The sequence below is a fragment of the Nanorana parkeri genome, unplaced genomic scaffold (assembly GCF_000935625.1).
Source record: "Nanorana parkeri isolate BGI_ZX_2015 unplaced genomic scaffold, ASM93562v1 scaffold25, whole genome shotgun sequence".
NCBI lineage: Eukaryota > Metazoa > Chordata > Amphibia > Anura > Dicroglossidae > Nanorana > Nanorana parkeri.
The window spans coordinates 73076-93770 of NW_017306293.1; the positions used below are offsets into that span (position 1 = coordinate 73076).

Genomic DNA, 20695 nt, shown 5'->3' on the forward strand with positions numbered 1-20695 from the left:
CCGGAGCGGGGGGGGGGGCGGGGAGCAGGGGGTTCTGTCACCTTCCTCTGTCCCTCTGGCGGCAGCTCATATTTTAGCTGAATTCTGTGAGTCGGAGACAATTCTAGCCATTGGAAGACCTTCCTGTCGGTGTCAGAAGTTGCCTAAGGGTGCATACACACCGTACGATAAAAGCCGGACGGGCCGGTGTGCGCAAGCTGTTCAGCATTGCGGTCATCGGAAGCCCGCCCCGGGGGGGGGATTACAACCGTCGCAAGACAAAAGTCTTGCGATGGTTGTAAGGTGTGTGCCCAGCATAACTCTGTTTAGAGTTTGAACTGTGTTCATTCATTAGAAAGGCTCCAGTGAGTGTTTGCCAGTCCTGAAACATTGTGAGGGGAATTTATCAAAACTGGAGCAGACAAAATCTGGAGCAGCTGTGCATGACGACCAATCATCATCTCTCTTTCATTTTCAAACCTCAACTGAACAGAGAAGCTGATTGGTTGCCATAGGCAACTGCTCCAGATTTTGTCTGTTCCAGTTTTGATTAATTCCCCTCTGTGCGTCTTCCCTCACACTCATCCAAGACAGTATAGCTCTTGATTTAAGGTGCCCATACACCTGCCGATTATCGTACTATAATCGCGGAAAATCCCGCGATCGTACGATAATCGGCAGGTGTATGGAAGGCGTGCGATCATTTCTACTGTACGGTCGCACGTCTTTTGTCTCCCGAGCAGGCTTGAAAACACGTTGAGAATCGTACGATTGTCGGCGGGTTAGTGGCGTTCTCGGGAAACAAATGCCGCACGGGCTGGTGTGCGCAAACGCGCACTGCCCGTGCAGCACTGCAGTCATCGGAAGCCCGCCCATCAGCGGGCCGGGCTTGCGATGATTGCAAGTACGATCTGCCTGTCCATGATGGGCAGATTGTACGTTTTTTTAATTACGTTACAACCATCACAAGACAAAAGTCTTGCGAAGGTTGTAAGGTGTATGGCCAGCTTTACACTATATTGCCAAAAGTATTGCTACACCCCTCCAAATCATTAGATTCAGGTGTTCCAATCACCTCCATGGCCACAGGTGTATAAAATCAAGCACCTAGGCATGCAGACTGCTTCTACAAACATTTGAGAAAGAATGGGTCGCTCTCGGGAGCTCAGTGAATTTAAGCGCGGTACCATGATAGGTTGCCACCTGTGCAATAAGTCCATCCGTTAAATTTCCTTGCTACTAAATATTCCATGGTCAACTGTTAGTGGTATTATAACAAAGTGGAAGCAACTGGGAACAATAGCAACTCAGCCATGAAGTGGCAGTCCAGAATGGGGTCAGCGCATGCTGAATAGAATGGGTTTCCATGGCTGAGCAGCTGCATCCAAGCCTTACATCACCAAGTGCAATGCAAAGCATCGGATACAGTGGTGTAAAGCACGCCGCTACTGGACTCTAGAGAAGTGGAGACGTGTTCTCTGGAGTGACGAGTCACGCTTCTGTCTGGCAATCCGATGGACGTGTCTGGGTTTGGTGGTTGCCAGGAGAACGGTACTTGTCTGACTGCATTGTGCCAAGCGTAAAGTTTGGTGGAGGGGGGATTATGGTGTGGGGATGTTTTTCAGGGGTTGGGCTTGGCCACTTAGCTCCAGTGAAGGGAACTCTTAAGGCATCAGCATACCAAGACATTTTGGACAATTTCATGCTCCCAACTTTATGGGAACAGTTTGGGGATGGCCCCTTCCTGTTCCAACATGACTGCTCATCAGTGCACAAAGCAAGGTCCATAAAGTCATGGATGAGCGAGTTTGGGGTGGAGGAACTTGACTGGCCTGCAGAGTCCTGACCTCAACCCGATAGAACACCTTTGGCGTGAACTAGAGCGGAGACTGCGAGCCAGGCCTTCTCATCCAGCATCAGTACGCTTCTGGAAGAATGGTCAAACATTCCCATAGACACATTCCTAAACCTTGTGGACAACCTTCCCAGAAGAGTTGAAGCTGTTGTAACTTCAAAGGGCCAACTCAATATTGAACCCTGCGGAACCCTGCTAATGCCCCCGCCCAATGCCTGATGGCAATCACAGAAGAGTGGACCTGAGAGAGAACTTTCTCTCACAGGTCTGCTCCTTTGCAGGAGCAATAACAATTCTGCTATTGGTTATTTTATATTGCAATAGTAAGCTGTCTATTGCTCCGCCCACTGCCTTCTGTCAATCAGTGGACCTTTACAGAGAACTTTCTCTCTGAGGTCCGCTCCTCTGCTGATTGACATCAGGCAGGGGGCGGAGCAATAGCCAGCCTGTTATTGGCTATATTTATTTAAAATAGCCAATAGCAGAATGGCTGCCGTCCACTGCCTTCTGTCAGTCCACAGATGAGCATACCTGAGAGGGAAAGTTTTCTCTCTCTGGTCCACTCCTCTGCTAATTGGCAGAATGGCTATTGCTCCTGCAGAGAAGCAGACCTGAGAGAGAAAGTTGACATCAGGCAGTGGGCTGGTGCATTAGCCAGCCTGCTATTGGCTATTTCAATTTGACTTTTTCTGCCCACTGCCCGATATAAACATTGCAGCGGCGGGTATTTTTTTTTCTTTTTTTTTTTCATCGGTTGGCGGGGTTTGGGATTGACATTGTGTGATTTTTTTTTTTTAAATGAAGGAATTGTCAAAAACGTGTGTTTTTTGATCAGTTAAGGTTTTTTTTTTTTGAGGTGTAGTTTTTTTATATACATTTTATTTACTCTTTCGTGAATGAGTAGGGGCACAACTTTATGAAAGGGGGTACCCAGATGCAGATGAGCCCCCCTGCCCGCAGACCCCAACAACCACCAAGCTAGGGTTGTGGGGAAGAGGCCCTTGTCCCCATCAGCATGGGGACAAGGTGCTTAACCAGGGGGTCCCCCCCCCCTGGAAAATCACCCTCCTAATGACGAGGGCATGTGGCCTGGTATGGTGGAGGGAGGGGCGGCGCTTGCTCATCCCCTCCTTTCCTGCCCGGATTAAGGGTCTGGTGTGGGATTTTAGGTGGGATCCCACATTTAAAAAAAAAATTTTGGGGCATTGGGGTCCCCCTTAAAATTCCTACAAGACCTAAAGTGTCTGGTACGAGTTGCTGGGGGGACCACGTGCTGTTTTTTTTTTTTTACATCGGGGTCCAACCTAAAAATCCTACTATGACCTAAAGGGTCTGGTATGAATTGTCGGGGGAACTGCACACTGTTTTTTTATTGTTTCTGTGGATTGTCAAAAGTCAAAAAGAAACAAAGTCAACATTTAACTGATATGAAATTAACAAAAATTTGGATTAATCCGAAGCTGAATGCCGGAATGAATTAACTTTCAGACCCTCGAGTCTCGAAAAACAAAATAATGAAACACATTTTTTGCCAATGCGCATGTCTATTGTGCACAAGGGACAAGGTCAAAATGCAATATTGGATGCCCGTGGGCCTTCAGACAACACTGCAATAAAAACAGGCATGATTCTCTGATGAACATCAGAGCATGGGCATGGGCTCAGGAATACTTCCAAAAATCACTGTCTGTAAGCACAATTCGCCGTGCCATCCAAAAATGCAAGTTAAAGCTCTATCATGCAAAGAAGAAGCCATATCAGAACATGATCCAGAAATGCCGCCATCTTCTCCGGGTCAAAGCTCATTTAAAATGGTCTGTCGCTAAGTGGAAAATTGTTCTGTGGTCAGATGAATCGGAATTTGACATTCTTTTTGGCAACCATGGGCACCTCATTCTCTGGACTGTAGAGGAGAGTAACCTTACGGCTTGTTATCAGTGCTCACTTCAGAGCCCTGCATCTCTGATGCTATGGAGGTGCATTAGTGCGTATAGAATGGGCAGCTTGCACATCTGGAAAGGCACCGTCAATGCTGAAAGATATATGCAGGTTTTAGAGCAGCATATGCTCCCATCCAGATATTTCAGCAAGACCATGCTAATCCGCATACTGCATCTGTGACAACAGCATGACTTCGTAGTAGAAGAGTCCGGGTGCTTAACTGGCCTACCTGCAGTCCAGACCTTTCACCAATTGAAAAAAATGGGCGCATCTTGAAACAAAAAATACGACAAAGAAGACCCAGGACTGTTGAGCAGTTAGAATCCTATATCAGTCAAGAATGGGACAACATTCCTCTACCAAAACTCCAGCAACTGATCTCAGTTCCCAGACGTTTACAGAGTGTTGTTAAAGGATGAGGAGATGCTACATCATGGTAAACATGGCCCTGTCCCAACTTTTTTGAGGCGTGTTACTGCCATCAATTTCAAAATTACCCTATTTTTTCATAAAATGGTACATTTTCTCAGTTTACACATTTGATATGTTTTCTATTGAGAATAAAATATGGGTTTATGAAATTTGCAAATCAATATATTCTGTTTCTATGTAGATTTGACATAGCATCCCAATTTTTGTGAATTGGAGCTGTACATTTTAGGTGGTTCCTGCCTACACTTCACATTCTCCTGAAGAAGCAAATTTGAAATGTGTTGACAGTTATTTGTCCCCTCATTAAAAAGCAATTGAAACCAAAGCTTTTTTTGTTTTGGATAGAGTGGAGAGAAATTATAACACAGGTAAGCTTTTTAGTGCTGTCTGTATCCCCCTTAGGCAGTGGCGTCACAAGGGGGGTGCGGCCCCACCCGGGTAACACCATTGGAGTAGTGCAAAACAAATGGCAAACACACTCATCAACTCATAACCAGCTTTCAAGCAAGATGCACATGGAAGCAGGGGCGTCCCGAGGCTGGGTGGCACCCGGAGCGGTAACCGAGTGTCACCCCGCCGAGACGTCACTGCGCATGCTCGTGACGTCACCATGCGCGTGCGCGATGACGTCATCGCACACTCGCGGCAGTGTTCTGATACCTGCTGGCGGCCGTCTTGGTGATGGACGCCGGCAGAGAGAGGAGGGGACAGTCACCTGGCGGGATAAGGTATGCTGCCGGGTCCCCTCCTCTCTCCTGATAATGTCAGGGATTCGGTCCATGACCGAGCGCCCGACTTTTCAGAGGGGGTGACACCAAAATGACTGTGAGTCATTTTGGTGTCACCCCACCAATGGTGTCACCCGGTTGCGGGCTGCACCCCCCGCACCCTCCTTGTGACGCCACTGCATGGAAGGGCTTTATACAATACAACAGCAAAAAGTTTCCCAGCACACTCACCAGCCAGCATGCAAAAAAAAAGCAAGCAAGTTAACAAGAATTACAATTTAACCCTGCCACAAGTTTGTGGCAAGTTATCCTTGCTATCTGGGCTCCTCTCTCCCGGTCCAGTCATTTTGGTGTCACTCCTCCAATGCTACAACAGCAAAAAGTTTCCAGGCACACTCAGCAGCCAGCATGCAAAAAAAACCTGTCTAAACACTAAGGTTAAAAACAGAGGTTTAAGATACACGTCTTCTGCAGAATATGTGAAAGCCGCAGTGCCTCGTCAAGGCCCCTCTGTGTAGTGCGGTCCTAACTTTAACCTATGAGAGTCTCCATCTTGGCACAGAGACAAAAAAAACCTGTCTAACTGCTAAGGTTATAAACAGAGGTTTTAGATACACGTGCCTTTAAGGAGGCTCTCATAGGTTAGAGTTAGGAACACATGTCCCTTACACTGCAATAATAGAGTTACAATTATCCCCTGCTAACATGAATAGGTTAAATGATCTGTAGTACAACTAAATATTTTGTACTATTATGTACTATGGATCTTTTAACCTACCGTATTTTTCACTCCATAACACGCACTTTTTTCCCTCCAAAAGGAGGGGGAAAATGTGCCTGCGTCTTATGGAGGGAATCCCGACGCCCGAGACATGCAGTTTCGGGCGCCGGGCGAGTAGTAGGAGCCACTGCTCGTTTAATACGAGTGATCTAATGAGATCACTTGTATTAAAACCGAGCAGCGGCGGCGATCGAGATCACCATAGAGCAGACGAAGAACGGAGGTTCTTCGTCTGCTCAGTGTGATCACTGAAACCGTGGCGCTTTAATCACAGCGCCACCTGTCTCAGCAGTCACTAACTGCAGCTTCTGTCATAGAAGCTGTGACAGAAGCTACGGTCTGTCGAGTGCTCCATATGGCGCACCGGACCTCACTGCGTTCTATGGTCCGGTGGGTCTTATGGAACGCAAAATACGGTATTCATGTTAGCAGGAGAGAATTGTAAATCTATTGCTGTAGTGTACTGGACGTGTGTAACGTACATGTACTACGTACTACATATAGAGTATACACTGCAGACAATAGATTTACAATTATCCTCAGGTAACATGAATGGGTTAAATGATCTATAGTACATAACATGTAGTTGTACTACGGATCATTTAACCCATTAATATTAGCAGGGGATAATTGTGAATCTATTGCCGGGAGTATATTGGGAATGTATACTGTACATATGTACTAAATATAGAGTATACACTGCAGACAATAGATTTACAATTATCCTCTGCTAACATGAATGGGTTAAATGATCCGTAGTACAACTACATGTTATGTACATAATATGTACTATGGATCATTTAATCCATTCATATTAGCAGAGGATAATTGTACATCTATTGTCTGCAGTGTATACTCTATATGTAGAAGGTGAAGGTGCCTCGCTGGTTGTAGTCCTCAGCGGCGCGCTGTGCTGGAGAGCAGCGGCGAGTCAGCGCTGGTCCGGTGGGAGGAGCTCCAGCTGGGGTCCTAATTTAACTGGTCGGCAACTGCCAGAGGTGCCGCGCGTGTCAGGATCCTCTGGCAGTCGCCGGCCAGCTAAATTAGGACCCCACCTGGAGCTCCTCCCACCGGTCCAGTGCTGACTCACCGCTGCTCTCCCGCACCGACCGAAGGTAAGTGAAGAAAGAAAAAAACACTGCAAGCATCGGGGCATTTTGACAAGTACGAGTACTTGTCAAAATTCCCTGTTTTTTCCGCCCTCACCCTTCAGTAACTGCTCCGGGTGACACCCGGCCTCGGGACGCCCCTGCCCTTAGGGCAGGGGTGGGCAAACCCCAGGTCTCCAGCTGTGGTAAAACTACAAATCCTATGATGCATCTGTCTCTAGGAGTTATGCCTGTGGCTGTGAGAATCTTGCAATGCCTCATGTGATTTGTAGTTCCACAAAAAGTTTTTTTATGCTAGAATTTTAACAGGATGGATCAATAAAATATCGATTTTATTTCACTGAAAGTGTTACATTTTGTAATTAGAGAAACGTATATTGAAAACGCCATTCATCTTTTGGTGTTTCATGAACTCGCTAGGGACACTGGTACCACTCTCTAGTAGAGGAGCAATGAAAAGTTACAGGTACAGAGAACAGTCACACCTGATCCTTCTCCTCCAGCCAATCATCTCCCGGAATGTCAGCCTCTATCATTACTGCTACCCAATCGTCGCTGAACGGCGACGTCACCTCCAGCATTACATACGGGGCGTGGCTTATGGGGTTAAAGCCGAATTGACCAACGAGAATGGATGACATGAGAAAAGCTAGTGAGGAAACTTTGACGTATGAGGATTGGGCGTGGCTTCTGTCAGAGAGGCGGCTAGCTGCGGGGAGGGTTAGAGCAGATTCAAGATGGCGGTCATGTGGTGGTGAGAGCGGGCAGTGTGTGAGCACATATAACACGTCTGTGTTCTTTGGCTGGAGGGTGTCTCATGCTTTGTATGGCGGTGAATGAGAAAACCTGCTGGACGGCTGGCAGTGTGTGCTGTGTAGGGAAAAGTGGGAAGCTCATTGCTGCTCCTATTGTTTATTAAGTAATTGTGAACACTTCATCTGCAGCTGTCTGATTTGTATAGTGCAATGGTAACTCTGAGTATTCCATGTTCTAAAGCAGTGCTTCTTAAAGTGTGGGCCGCGACCCCATATGGAGTCCCCCAAGTGAACAGGGGGCTCGCAATCCGAGTCCCCGGCCAAGGGGGGAGACACCGACTTACGCTAGGGGAGGGGGGAGACACCGACCGACTTTGGGGTCCCTTAAAAATTTCCTCGGCCAAAAAGGGGTCACAAGTGGAGGAAGTTTAAGAAGGCCTGTTCTAAAGAACAGAGGCTCAGCAATGGACCGTCATGAGTAGTACAAGTGTCAGTGGTGTGGTGGTGAATGTCTTCTAGGACTTCTGCCCCCTTACAGGGTCATTATCCATGAACTATAGGACAGAAGACTGGATGAGCGGCCCTGGATCTGGAGTAGATCTAGTGAGGTATTAGACCTCATTCTGGCTTGGTTCACACCTGGGTGGCTCCTGACCACGCAGCAATCGTGCTCAAAACCGCACAGATTGCTGAGCAGCCATGGAGTCGCCCACCACATCCGATCGCACTGGAGGTGCCATTATTTTCTAATGGCGCACCAGGGGGATCGTGCGGCTTCCCGCCCTGATTTCGCCACACTAAAGAAGCCGCGTGTCGTTTTAGCGTTTGTCTCGCACATGTGTGTAACCCCATTAAAATCAATGGAGCTGCACGACAATCGCAGGTGCAATAGCTGAACCTAGCCTCAGGCTTTCTCTTCTGCATTTAGCTTTAGAGAATTGATCTGGAAAAAATAACTTTTTTTTTTTTTTTTGTAGAATATTTATTTATTTATTATTTTCCAATATATATACACACAGTATAAACATACAGATATTATTGTTAAAGGAGAATTATGAGGTGAGTGGCTCATAATCTGAGCCAACCTGTGAAAATGAAACTGTCACAGATCGGCTCAGTAGATCGGGAAGTGAGCGAACACATACCGGCGTTCGCTCACTTCTCGATCCTGTGCCGTCAGAGAGCCGTGACGGGGGAGGGGCTGGATTCCCCCCTCCACTGTCCGATCCTCCAGCGCTGACTGGGGGGAGGGGGTGGGTACAGCTGGCTCTGCCTCTAGATAGGCAGAGCCAGCTGTCACTCCTGCAGCTGGGCGGATCCAGACATAAGCTGTCGAGATCCACCCGAGCTGTGTGAATGACAGCTGGCTTTGCCTATCTAGAGGCAGAGCCAGCTGTACCCGCACCCTCCCCCGTCCATTCCTCCCGTCAGTGCTGGAGGATTGGGGACAGGGGGAATCCCTGCAGGGAGATGATCGAGAAGTGAGTGAGCAATGGTATACGTTCGCTCACTTCCCGATCTATTGAGACGACGTGTAACGATTTCATTGTCACAGGTCGGATAAAACTATGATGATGAGTGATTTTTTCACTCGCCTCATAGTTCTCCTTTAACTTTATTGCTATCACACAGGAGCTTATAAGCCCCTATGTGATAACGTTTGGAGGGGAAAGGTTCTCTTTAGGGAGCCTGACCTCCAATACGGAACATCAGGCACAGCATGGTGCTCGCAGAGTGCAATGGCAATTTAGTGGTACACAGTTCTGGAGTGCTCTTGAGTCCAGGCTGTAAATGGTGCGCTCCCATTGGACATGTGCAAAGTGAGGTAGAAAACGTTGGCGGCTGCTCAGCCAGGAAGGCAAGTGGTGCTGGGCCCTGGAGTGATAGGTCTGGGGGACATTATGAGGGAGAAGGTCACTATTGCAGTGAAGGCTACTTGTTTTATTTACAGGAAGAAAAACAAAACCAGAGTTCTGCATTAATCTCGGGATGGCTTGCTTGGGTATCTCAGAAGAGTTTTTAGGTCAGGAGATGATGAACAGCTTCATACCCATAAGGATTAAGCATCCAAGTTTTAGTCCAAGAAACTAAAATTTAATTGGCGACATTTGTCAAGCAAATTAGCAACACAATTAAGCTGGCCATACACTTGGCATTATCTTGCTCTGCCCCGCGGGAGGGTGAAGTTCACCATCTGCTTAGCGTAAATGTGTCCTGATTGTTGACTGGATCTTGGATTCTGTCAGCATCAGGAGACTTTGTTTTGTCTAGGAGTTTGAATTTCTGGATGCCATGAGATTCGGAGATGGTGTTATTGGTCTGGTGTAGGGATGTGTACCCTTTTTTTTTTTTTCTTTAAAATATTGGGCAAAAACCTTTTGTGTGCAGAATAGAATGTGTTGGGTGGACAGTATGAGCTCAATTCAGAGCATATGCAGTATTTACAAAGTGCAGTGAAATGCTATTGTTTTCTGTTTCCTCAGGTGATTTTCTATGTGAGAGGATTTTTCCGGAAACGCTCATCATGATTTCTTCCCAGCCACAAGGGGTACCTCCCCAGCTCAGGTAAAATGATGATGCTGTTGTCTTTTGTTATACAAATCTACTCGCCAACCATGTTTGTTTTTTAATTAGGAACAGTTGACCATCTGGGGGTCTTGTTTATATACATAAAGTGTTTTTCTTAGCCATCAGTCAGCTCCTGTCTTACCTTTCTACACAGAAGTTGGCTCATTAATGTCTTAAGGTGCCCATACACGGTACGATAATCGCGGGAAATCCCGCGATCGTAAGATCGCAAAGTGTATGGAAAACGTGCGAGCGTTTCTACTGTATGATCGCACGTCTTCTGTCGAACAAGCAGGCTGGAAAACCCGCCGAGTATGGTACGATTCTCGGCGGGTTAGTGGCGTGCTTGTTCGACAACTGCACATGCACACTGCCTGTTCAGCATTGCAGTCATCGGAAGCCCGCCCCTCAGCGGGACAGGCTTGCGATGATCGCAAGTACCATCTGCCTGTCCAAAATGGGCAGATTGTACGTTTTTTAAATTACTTTACAACCCTCGCAAGACAAAAGTCTTGCGAGGGTTGTACAGTGTATGGCCACCTTTATATAATACTTTCCCAAATTTTCTTCCAGGACAGCAACCTGACGGATGATTACAACCGTTTAAAAACCCCTCCCACCCACCTCGTCTCTCAGTTGATAGTGTTTCTTACCATCCAGGACTTTGCAGCATTTGTTGTTTTCTTTCCTGGCCGGATGGTTGTTGGGTCAGCGGTCCCCCTCTAGATGCAGCTCTGTTGGGTTATGGTTGCCTGAAGGTTTGTTGTTTTTTGTCAGTGGTACCCTTGAAATGCTTCCAGGACCTTGGCTCCTTCCTATTACAGGGGGTGGAATCCGGGGAACTCCAGGCATTATTGCCATGTCCTCCTCCTCCCCTTCTGGAGTAGTGCAGGTGGCCAGCGGTTCCTGGGCGGCTTCCAGCAATGGCAGTTGGCGTGCAGAAGGCAGGGTTAATGTGGCCCAAGTTTCAGTCTGAATGCCCTGACATCACTTCTGGCGCCAAGGATGATGCCCTTGTGGTTGCACCCCAGCATGAACGCTGAGGCTGGACATCATGGGGTATAGCAGCTGTTGCCAATGGAGGACTCTGAGGAAGGGCAGGGTGGTGATGGCCGCTCCCAGGCCCAAGCCTATGGTGGTAAGTGACTCTACCATACCACATGCAGGGGGAGGGGATGCAATTTACTTGGGTGGTGAGTCGAAGGTGCGTGAGTCGAGTGTGGGTGAGTCGAGTGTGTGCAGGGCACTCTTTCCTTCCTGATCTCTTGTACATATACTTTTCGTCTATTGCCTGTTTGTATTAGGAGGCAGCCATGGCTGAAGGAGCTATTGCCTAGACTTTTATGCCACATGTTGCTCCAGCTTCAGGTAGTGCTGTGGCACTGATAAGATTAGGATGCAACTCCACTTTTGTTAAAAAAAAAAAAAATCCCCCCTTCCCGTTAAAACCATCTGGTGCATTTCCTGTGTGTTAATTTGGAAAGCTGCAGTGTCTGAATCCCTGGAGAGGGAATTAATTCTTAGGCCAGGTTCCCAGCATTTTCCAGACTAGATCTGGACCAGATTTTACTGTGATTTTTGCCGTGTTCCGGAGCAGATTTATTTAGTTTTACTTACAATGGGCTTTCAGGTGTGTTCCAGTGCATTTGCATGCATCTGTATGCGGTTTTGATGTGTGTCCATGCGTTCCAGTGCATTCCAGACCAGAGAATATGAGACAAACAGTATTTATTTTTATTTTTTTGTCTGGTCTGGAACGGACTGCGCTGGTGTGAACAGTGCCCAGACATGCCATAGGGATACATTGGGATGCTTTTTTTGGTCCGGAAACAAACTGTTCTGGTCTGGACATGATCCGGGCATGGTGTGAACATGCCCTAAGGGAATGTCTCACTAGAAATGTTCTATTGCAAGTAGGGATGCACCGATACTAGTATCAATATCGGCGGCGATTCTGAGTATTTGGGTGGCGATTCTGAGTATTTGGGTGAGTACTCGTACTCGCCCAAATGCTCCGATGCCTAGCACGAGTACTTCCGGTATCAGGAAGCCGGTCAGCGTGTCATTACACGCTGCCCGGTTTCTCGATTGGCCAGAAGCGGCGTCATGCTCTCTCGTCACTTGTGATGAGAGAACATGGAGCCGACTTCCCTGCCAATCAGGAAGCCGGGCAGCGTGTAATGATGCGCTGCCCAGCTTCCTGATTGGTCGGTAAGCTGGCCAATCAGGAAGCTGGCCTTGTGAGGTAAGGTTACCTTACCTTAGTATGTGCAGCCTGTCACCCCCGGGCCTCTCCAGCGAGAACGCGGCCTTGCTCCGGTACCCAGCCAGAGCCGTCTGGCCGGCCAATCAGGAAGCCGGACGCTGTGTAATGACGCAACGCCCTGCTTTCTGATTGGCCGGGAAGCTGGCTTCATGTTCCCTCGTCATCTAATGACGAGGGAGCATGGAGCCGGCCTCCTACAGTCAGTTAATCTATGTTTTAGATAAAATAGAAGTCAGGTGCATCTGGGAATCATTTTTAACTTCTAAATGCACCAAACGCATGTAAAAGCATGTTAACACAATTTGATGCTGGGATTGGTACCAGATGCATGTAAATGCTATAGAGCTGCAACAACTTATCAATTAAATTGACTAAAAGAGATAACGAGAATCGTTGGCAATGATTCTCATCATTGATTAGTTGATTTTCGATTAGTTGCCGCCGCTCTGGTCCTCCGTTCGCCACCTCCTCGCTGGTGCTGACTGCAGCAGTTTGTGTCCCTTTTCAATCCCGCCTGTATCGGCAGAGGCAGCGGGGACACAGACCACTCCGACTGGCACCAGCAGGGGGAGGAGAGATGGTGTGTCGCTGCCCGCCCTGTGCTGCTGCCCGCCCTGTGCTGCTGCCTGCCCTGTGCCTATGCTCCATCTAGAGGCTGAGAGCCATACCCAGCCTGCTTTTGGATATTTTTAAATGCAATAACAGGCTGGCTATTGCACCTGCCCAATGCCTGCTGTCAATCAGCAGAAGGACCTGATTGAGAACTCTCCTTCAGGTCCCTCCTCACGCTGATGACAGCTATTAATTTAAAGGGGACAGTCTGCTGAACAGTTATACTATAAGCTGATGGTCGCTAAAGCGACCATCAGCTTATAGTAGAACTGTAAATGCCAGGTCCGTATGGCATAGCCTGGCATCTAGCCTGACCGTTTTTGTTTTTGTTCTCTGCATATAGAGCACACAAATGCTAGTGGCAAATGTAAATGCTGCCTAACTGACCAGATTCTTACTAGTATGGAACTCCATGTTCCAGGCCTGTCCATTGGGTGGGCAAATTCCAAAAATTCTAAAATGTAGAGAATAGTCTCTACCACAAAGTCAAGACCCTTGTCTTAGGTAAGGCAATCCAAAGGTGGACTTTCTCCAGGCTCCACAACTATTGAGCATGTATGTCTGCAGGTCCAGGGACTCTTTAGCCTTCACCGTACATCCTATGGTGACTCAATAGGATTAGAGCTGCAGCTAACGATTATTTTCAAAATCGATTAGTTAGCCGATTATTAAGTTCGATTAATCGGTTAATCGGATAAACAATCAAATACATTTTTAAAAATGGCTCCAGTGATGGACTACTAGTTTGTATTGAAAGGAGCAAGCTTGGAGCGGTGGAAGTAAAAAAGAAAAAAAAGTGTGGTGTGCAATATAGTGAAATGGAAAGTGTAAAATTATACAGCAATCAATGCAGAATTGCACCAGCTATAGAGGACTACTAATCCCAGCAATAGTACAATATACAGCGCAATGCAGAATATCACCAGCTATAGAGGAGCACAACAAATCCCAGCAATAGTACATTATAGCTGGTAGTATTCTGCATTGCGCTGTATAATGTACTGTTGCTGGGTTTTGTAGTCCTCTATAGCCAGTGGTATTCGGCAGTGCACCACTGTATAATGTATTATTGCTGGGATTTGTAGTGCTCCTCTATAGCTGGTGGAATTCCACATGGCGCTGTATAATGTATTATTGCTGGGATTTGTAGTCCTCTATACAGCGCAGTGCAGAATATCACCAGCTATAGAGGAGTACAACAAATCCCAGCAATACATTATACATACAGTATATAATGTATTGCTGGGATTTGTATTCCCATGTATAATATACAGCACAATGTACCATCAGCTATAGAGGAATAAAAATCCCAGCAATACATTATAGAGCAGCGTGTGTGGAGCCGTGAACAGGGCCAACTGATCAGAAGCCGATTAATCGATTATTGAAAAAGCTGACAACTTTTTCAATAATCGATTATAATCGATTATGTCAATTCGTTGTTGCAGCCCTAAATAGGATAGGTTCATCCTAATCCACCTTTTGCTTCTGAGACTCCATTCTCATCTGCTTCGCAGGAATGACATGGAGGACATTCTGTTGATTCTCAATGCACCAAACTGGTCCAGGCAGACGTAGTACTTGGCCCTCATCATACTCTACATCTCACACATCTGGATTTTTTGTTCCAAGGACCCGTTTTTCAGGCTGGATTTTCAACTTGATTTCTGCAAGTTGGGTCCTAAAGGATAGGGGCCTATCTGATTCGATTATTCCTATGCTCCTCAAAGTTAAGAGTCTACCACCATTCATCATAGGAGTAGTTCCCATGGTGTAATGCGGGGAAATTTCATTCCAAGGAGTTCTCCAATGAACACATCCTGACTTTCCTCCAAGTCGGGTCTGGATCAAGATTTGGACTTTAGTACCTTCAGACAGCCAGACCTTAGGTATTGGCCAAAGGTAGCCACTTATTTAATAGAAACCAGGAAGTTATTCTGATTTCCTTCTGCTATAACCCTAAAGCCCAAAGGTAGAGATCTTCTTTTCTTTAGCTGGTGGTAGATGCCTCTTCAGTCTTCTAGGTGCTATTTGGGACTTTGGAGGATCAAACCAGAAAGGGGCTCATAGACCACCTAGATCAGATTTGCCAGATGGATATAAACAGATAACTTTTTGTTTTTAAAGGATCACACGTTACTCCTTCACTTAAAACAAATTCTGTCAGATTTTGTAAAATCATTAAAGTTAAGACAGGAAACTCAGTGCAAAATATCTGCAGAGAGGCTATTGGGTCTAGTCCAGTTTCCTTCGTCTATCTCACTAAGTGAAGATTTTCTTGCAATAAGACCTACAGGGTTATTCACAAAAGGGTGAAGAGTTTGGAGAAGGCAGGAGAAGTGAACAATCTAGGACAACATAGCTGAACTGGAAATATGAGCTGTATTGGAGAATTTTTCCAACTCTGCTAAGTTGTCTTAGATTAGATTATTCACTTCTCCTGTCTTCTCCAAGCTCTTCACCCTTTTATGTGTCCAGCAGTAAAGGTCTAGAGGTAGTGGGTCCCACCCTGAGATAGACTTTTTTATTTTATTTCTTGCTTCTCCTCTCAGGTTGCTTTCCTGGAAGATGATTGGGGAAATTCTCCATTACTTACCGGTAACGGTATTTCTGGAAATCTTCCAGGACAGCAACCTATTTCCCATCCCTTTTTCTATTGGTTGTTTTCATGGTGCTTGTTTCCATTGTGCACTGGTGGAGGTAGTCTACTTTAATCCAACTAAGGGACAAGGGGGGTGGGAGGGGTTTTTAAGTTGTTCTAATTGTGTTTCCTGTAGAGGGAGGAACCAATCATCTCTCAGGTTGCTGTCCAGGTTCCCAGAAATACCAGTAAGTCTATTGGGGAATTTCCATCAAACCAATCATAAGGACTCCCTATGGTATGAAGCACATAATCTCACTTATGTAATGTGATGTCATTTGCTGCTAGTGAATTTATTGGCTGTACAATGACAAATCTAAAGGCTAACCTTTCTGATTTTATATTTGTAGATTTTATCACATGCTTTAAAGTAAAACTCAAATTTTGTTGAGTTAAATAAAACAAAAAAAACTACCCCCTCCATGTGAACTATGTGCAGTAATTTTAGGAAACACTATTGCAGAAACCAGTCCATCTATTTCTCTGAAGAAACTGATGCTTACCATAGCATGTCCTTTTCTTAGCTAAATGATAAATGGAGGGCTTTCATTATCACTTGTTAAGCATTTTCATTTTGTAAGAGGATAAAGAATCATTTTGCTTTAAAACTCATTTTTACATGAAATGTTTCTAATTTGACTATCAAAAAAAAGTAGTGTGCCTATTAAAAGAATAGGAAATGAGACTGGTGAGGACATTTTGTGCTAATATCATGTAGAGAACATCAGTGTTTACAGGCTGCATGCACCCAACCAAGAAACGGGTACTGCTGCTGAAAGGGCGCAACAAATTGCATTTTCAGAAGCAAAGGTCAGCAATTTATCAAGAACGTGTTTTGCTACTGGCTATTTTTAAATATATATACAGGTATTCCTCACTTAACGACCGAGTTCCGTTCCTACGACCAGGTCGTTAAACAAATTGGTCGTTAAGTGAGGAACTCTATACAGTACTGTACTGCATTAGTACAGTACTGTATAGCATTGCAGATGTACAGTACTGAACAGTGTACTGTACATCGGGGAATCAAAATACTTACCGGGACCCGCAGTGAAGATCGGAGGATGTAACTTCCGCCGGCGACACTTCTCACTGACGCGCGAGGTCGCTCGGTGGTCCGTTGTAAGTACGAGTGGTCGCAAAGCAGGTAAGTCGGTAACCGAGGAATGTCTATATGCCCTGGTCTTGGGAACATTTTCTCATGACATTTACATTTCTTTTCAAAGCCACAAAGGACTTCTGAAATTGAAGTTATGGGCCTTTTTTGGGGGGTTTTTCATTGCCTTCTGTGTTCAGGAAAATATTTCTCTTAAAAATGTTGTTTTATACCTAATAATAAAATGGATGTAAAAACTCTCTTTTCTGACCATACAAGTGTTGTAATGACTTTACCAGAACCACTGTCTCCTTTACAGCCCGCAGGATCTCTCCCTTCAAATCAAGTCATTCCTAAGTGGTTCAGATCCTCAACATGGGCAGAAGTTAAGCCTTCGTGACCATGCCCGCTGTGCCCTGTTACTAATGCGTTGCTTGCCTTCTGCCCGGCATGCCGTACTGGAACACCTGCGTTCTGTTTTTCATGACAGTGTTTCCTCATTCTTGAGCGAGAGAGACTCTCAAGAATCCTTTCCGCAATCCTCATCCTCTCAACGTCGAGGGCCTCCTCCTCTATCCACTCCAGGTTTGGATGAAGTGACACAGGAGGTACAAAAGGTGCTAGAAGAGTTCATTAAACTTAATCCCAGAGCTTGGGCACCTCTCATCTCTGCTTGGTCTATTGAACTTATGGGACAGTTAAGCAGTAAACATGCAAACAGACAAGGAATGCCACACTCTGCAAGTCTCAATGAATTGTTACAACTGTGGATGTCATGTGGAGCAACACGAGTTCTTATGGACATCTACACACTCTGTCTATCCACGATGATAGATAGCTGCCCCGATGCTTGTGTGGATGCTCTACTAGATACTTCCGTTCAACACTCCCCACACTTTGACTGGGTGGTAGCACACATTGGGAACTCCTTTCCAAGTACCATAATCAGCCGAGTGTTATCATGTGGCCTTAAGGATTTTTGTGCACACAGTTCTCCTGCTGAGACCCCTGAAAAGCGAGTACCAAAGTTAGGCTCTGTGGTGGGTATTTTAGGGCATTTAAGCTCTCGCCATGGAAATAGCATTCGTCAGGAGATACTTAGGATGTTTCATGAAAGTTTAAGGCCTGGAAGCAAGCAACAGAGAGCAATTCTGCCATACCTGTTGCAGCTGGCAGCTCTTTCACCATCTTTATTGGGAACGGTATGTCAAGATTTGGTAGATTCTTTGAAGCCCTCCACATTAGCCCAGCTACAGCAGCACTGCTCAACCCTCCCTCGAGAAGAACTGGACAACATGCTTAATCTGAGTGTGCACCTGGCTTGCCAAACATCTGCCGGTGCTCCTCGTCTCCTGCGTTTTCTTCTGGATACAGCAATGCCTGCTTCTGTTATAACTACGCCAGGGTTAGCAGTGCATGATTCTGTCAGGGATGCATGTGATCGTATTGTGAGACTTCTTCTTCTTAGTCTACAAAAGCAGGTGTATGGAAGGACAGGGGGAAGTCGAGCAACTGAAGCCCAGCCAAGACCAGTCCCATTTCTAGATGCTATGAGGGGCCATCTTCCAGAGTTGTGTGCTGAAATGCTACGTTTAGAGAGGAAGCGTCACTTATGGCTTCATCAGCTTTTGGGATTGCTCTGCATCTATAGTAATCCACCATGTGCTCCACAAGTCTTTTGCATATTGCTTACCCTGGCTCAGAGTCCTGAGGAGCTGGGCCTAGCAGTCCAGCTTCATGCAGTACTTTCATCCTCTATGCAAGGTCTAGCTCAAGCAGCAGTAACACGATGTGTGTCCCAGGTACAAGCAGGTGCTCTGACAGATAAAAGAGCTCTTCAGCTGTTGCAAAACCTGGCACTTGTTGTCCAAAGTGAAGAAGGAGGAATGGGTAGAGAGATAGGAACAGCCCTTTCTGAGCACTTGTCTGATTTTGGCCAGCTGATTCTACACAACAACCCTGGAGTGTGTGAAGCTGCTTGTCTACTACTGTGTTGTTGTCCTTTCCCTTCATCTCTACCCCCTTCCCAGCTCCACCTTCTTATTCGCTCATCTTCATACCTTTTTTTTCATTCCATGCACATACACAGCAGCTCTGGAGTAAGCAGTGCTTCCAGACTTCTTTTACGCCTTAGTAAAGTCTCTCATGCTGGCAGAAAAGCAGTGTTGCATCAGCTTGTGGAAGGAGCACTGCATGAAGGCAATGCAGGCCTTTTTGGAGGACAAAGTACTATCCCTGTGTCTCAGAAATCTGGAGCAACTGGTTCTCTTTTAGAGAGTAACAGCCACCTTGGCTCAACAGTAGATTTTTCAGGAAGTGTGTGGTCTGTGTTTCATGCAGGAGTGATTGGAGCAGGGTTAAAGGCAGAGGAGAAGAGTCGGCAAAGTGGGCAAGAGGAGTGTGCTGAAAACACACAGAGTCTTCTCTCCTTATTATGCTGCTGCTGTGCCAATAAAGGGGAAGAAGATGGGCAGCTGGCCACTTTAGACCCTGAAGCAGCCAAAACGTTGGCAGTGACAATCACTGAATGTGCTTGCCCTGATGTGACAAACAGTGAGTTGGCTTGGCCACCAGAGGAGCATGCGAGAACCACAGTACAAAGAGACTTGCTTATATATGGATGCTTCCGTAAAAATCCTTTACTTTTCCAGCTTCTCCATCTTGTGGCACAGGGTCGTCCTGCTCTTTGTTATTGTTCGGTTTTGCTTCGAGGTCTTCTGGCTACACTTTTGGCACATTGGGAAGCATCACGTGAGTCCTTTTCAGTCAGCTCCCCATGGCATCTAGTGGCTTCTTGTGAGTTAGTATCCTGCATGGGAGAGGGACAGCTCCTACCCCCGGCTCTCACAAACATGCACGAGATGTTCTCCCTCCTTGCACCATATGAGGTCCGCTTACTACTGCTCAGTGTTTGGGACTTTGTACGAGAAAATGGGCCTTTTCCCCAGAGATTTGTATTTCAGGCAGAACGAGCAGTATTCAAAAGAGACTTCACTCGAGAAGGCGATCCAGCTAAGTACATGGGTATTGTTTATAGTGTTTTACACCGAAACATTGATCGCCTCGGACTGCTTTCAGGGAGGTTTCAGTTGTGAACTAGATCAAATTGAGCGAATGTAAAAGCCACTAAACCACTGGAAATTCCTACATTAAATAAAGTGATTTTTCTTTATGGCTGCTGGCATCACAACCATCCCTAGATGTGTATACATTGGGTCTGATAAAAGTAAATTGAAGAAAAGAAACAAAACACAAGATTGAAGCTGTTCTACATAACGACCAATCAGCACTTTTCTTTTTTTTTAATCGAAATATGATTGGTTATTATTGCTTTATTAAAGGCAAATAAGCTGTTCACTTTGAAAGGGAATTTGCTTTTGCAAGAGTACAACCAGCACCAGCAGAGGGAAAGGGGTACTCACCCAAAGGTAAGTATAGCTGGGGAGGGGATAATTTAATTTTCCCCAAATTCACCTGGGGAAAGTGGAATTGCCCTTTAAAAGAGAACTATGGGGTAAGGGCACAGGAGGACATATACTAACCTCGCTATTCCCCGCTATATACCGAGATCGCTGCTGTCGAGATCCACCCAGCTGGTTGATTAGATAGGCAGAGCCCGTGGTTAGAAGCAGAGCCAGCTGTGCCCGCCTGTTCCTCCACTCAACGCTGGAGGATAGGGGAAGGGGAATCCCTGCGGGGATCGGTCACTGATGGTCACTACTCTCTGCAGGAAGATATTTGGGAAGTGAGCGGGCGATAGTATTTGTTCGCTCACTTCCCGATATATAGAGTCGACTGGGACAGTTTCAATGTCACACGTCGGCTCTAACTATAAGGATGAGTGTAAATCACTCACCTCACAGTTCTCTTTTTTTTAAAGCTGTCCATAGTTTAGTTTTGGGTTGATGCTGTTTGGTTGAATATACCAACTT

General features: G+C 46.1%; 1 protein-coding gene across 1 annotated transcript; it reads left to right on the plus strand.

The window, feature by feature from the left end:
• The first annotated feature begins 7551 nt into the window (after positions 1–7551).
• INTS5 (integrator complex subunit 5) lies at positions 7552–19995 on the plus strand. The gene is made up of 3 exons (XM_018565693.1): positions 7552–7579; positions 10064–10145; positions 17083–19995. The coding sequence occupies exons 2-3, from the start codon at positions 10105–10107 to the stop codon at positions 19856–19858; spliced, it is 2817 nt and encodes a 938-aa protein (XP_018421195.1). The 5' UTR covers positions 7552–7579; positions 10064–10104; the 3' UTR covers positions 19859–19995.
• The last annotated feature ends 700 nt before the right edge of the window (positions 19996–20695 follow it).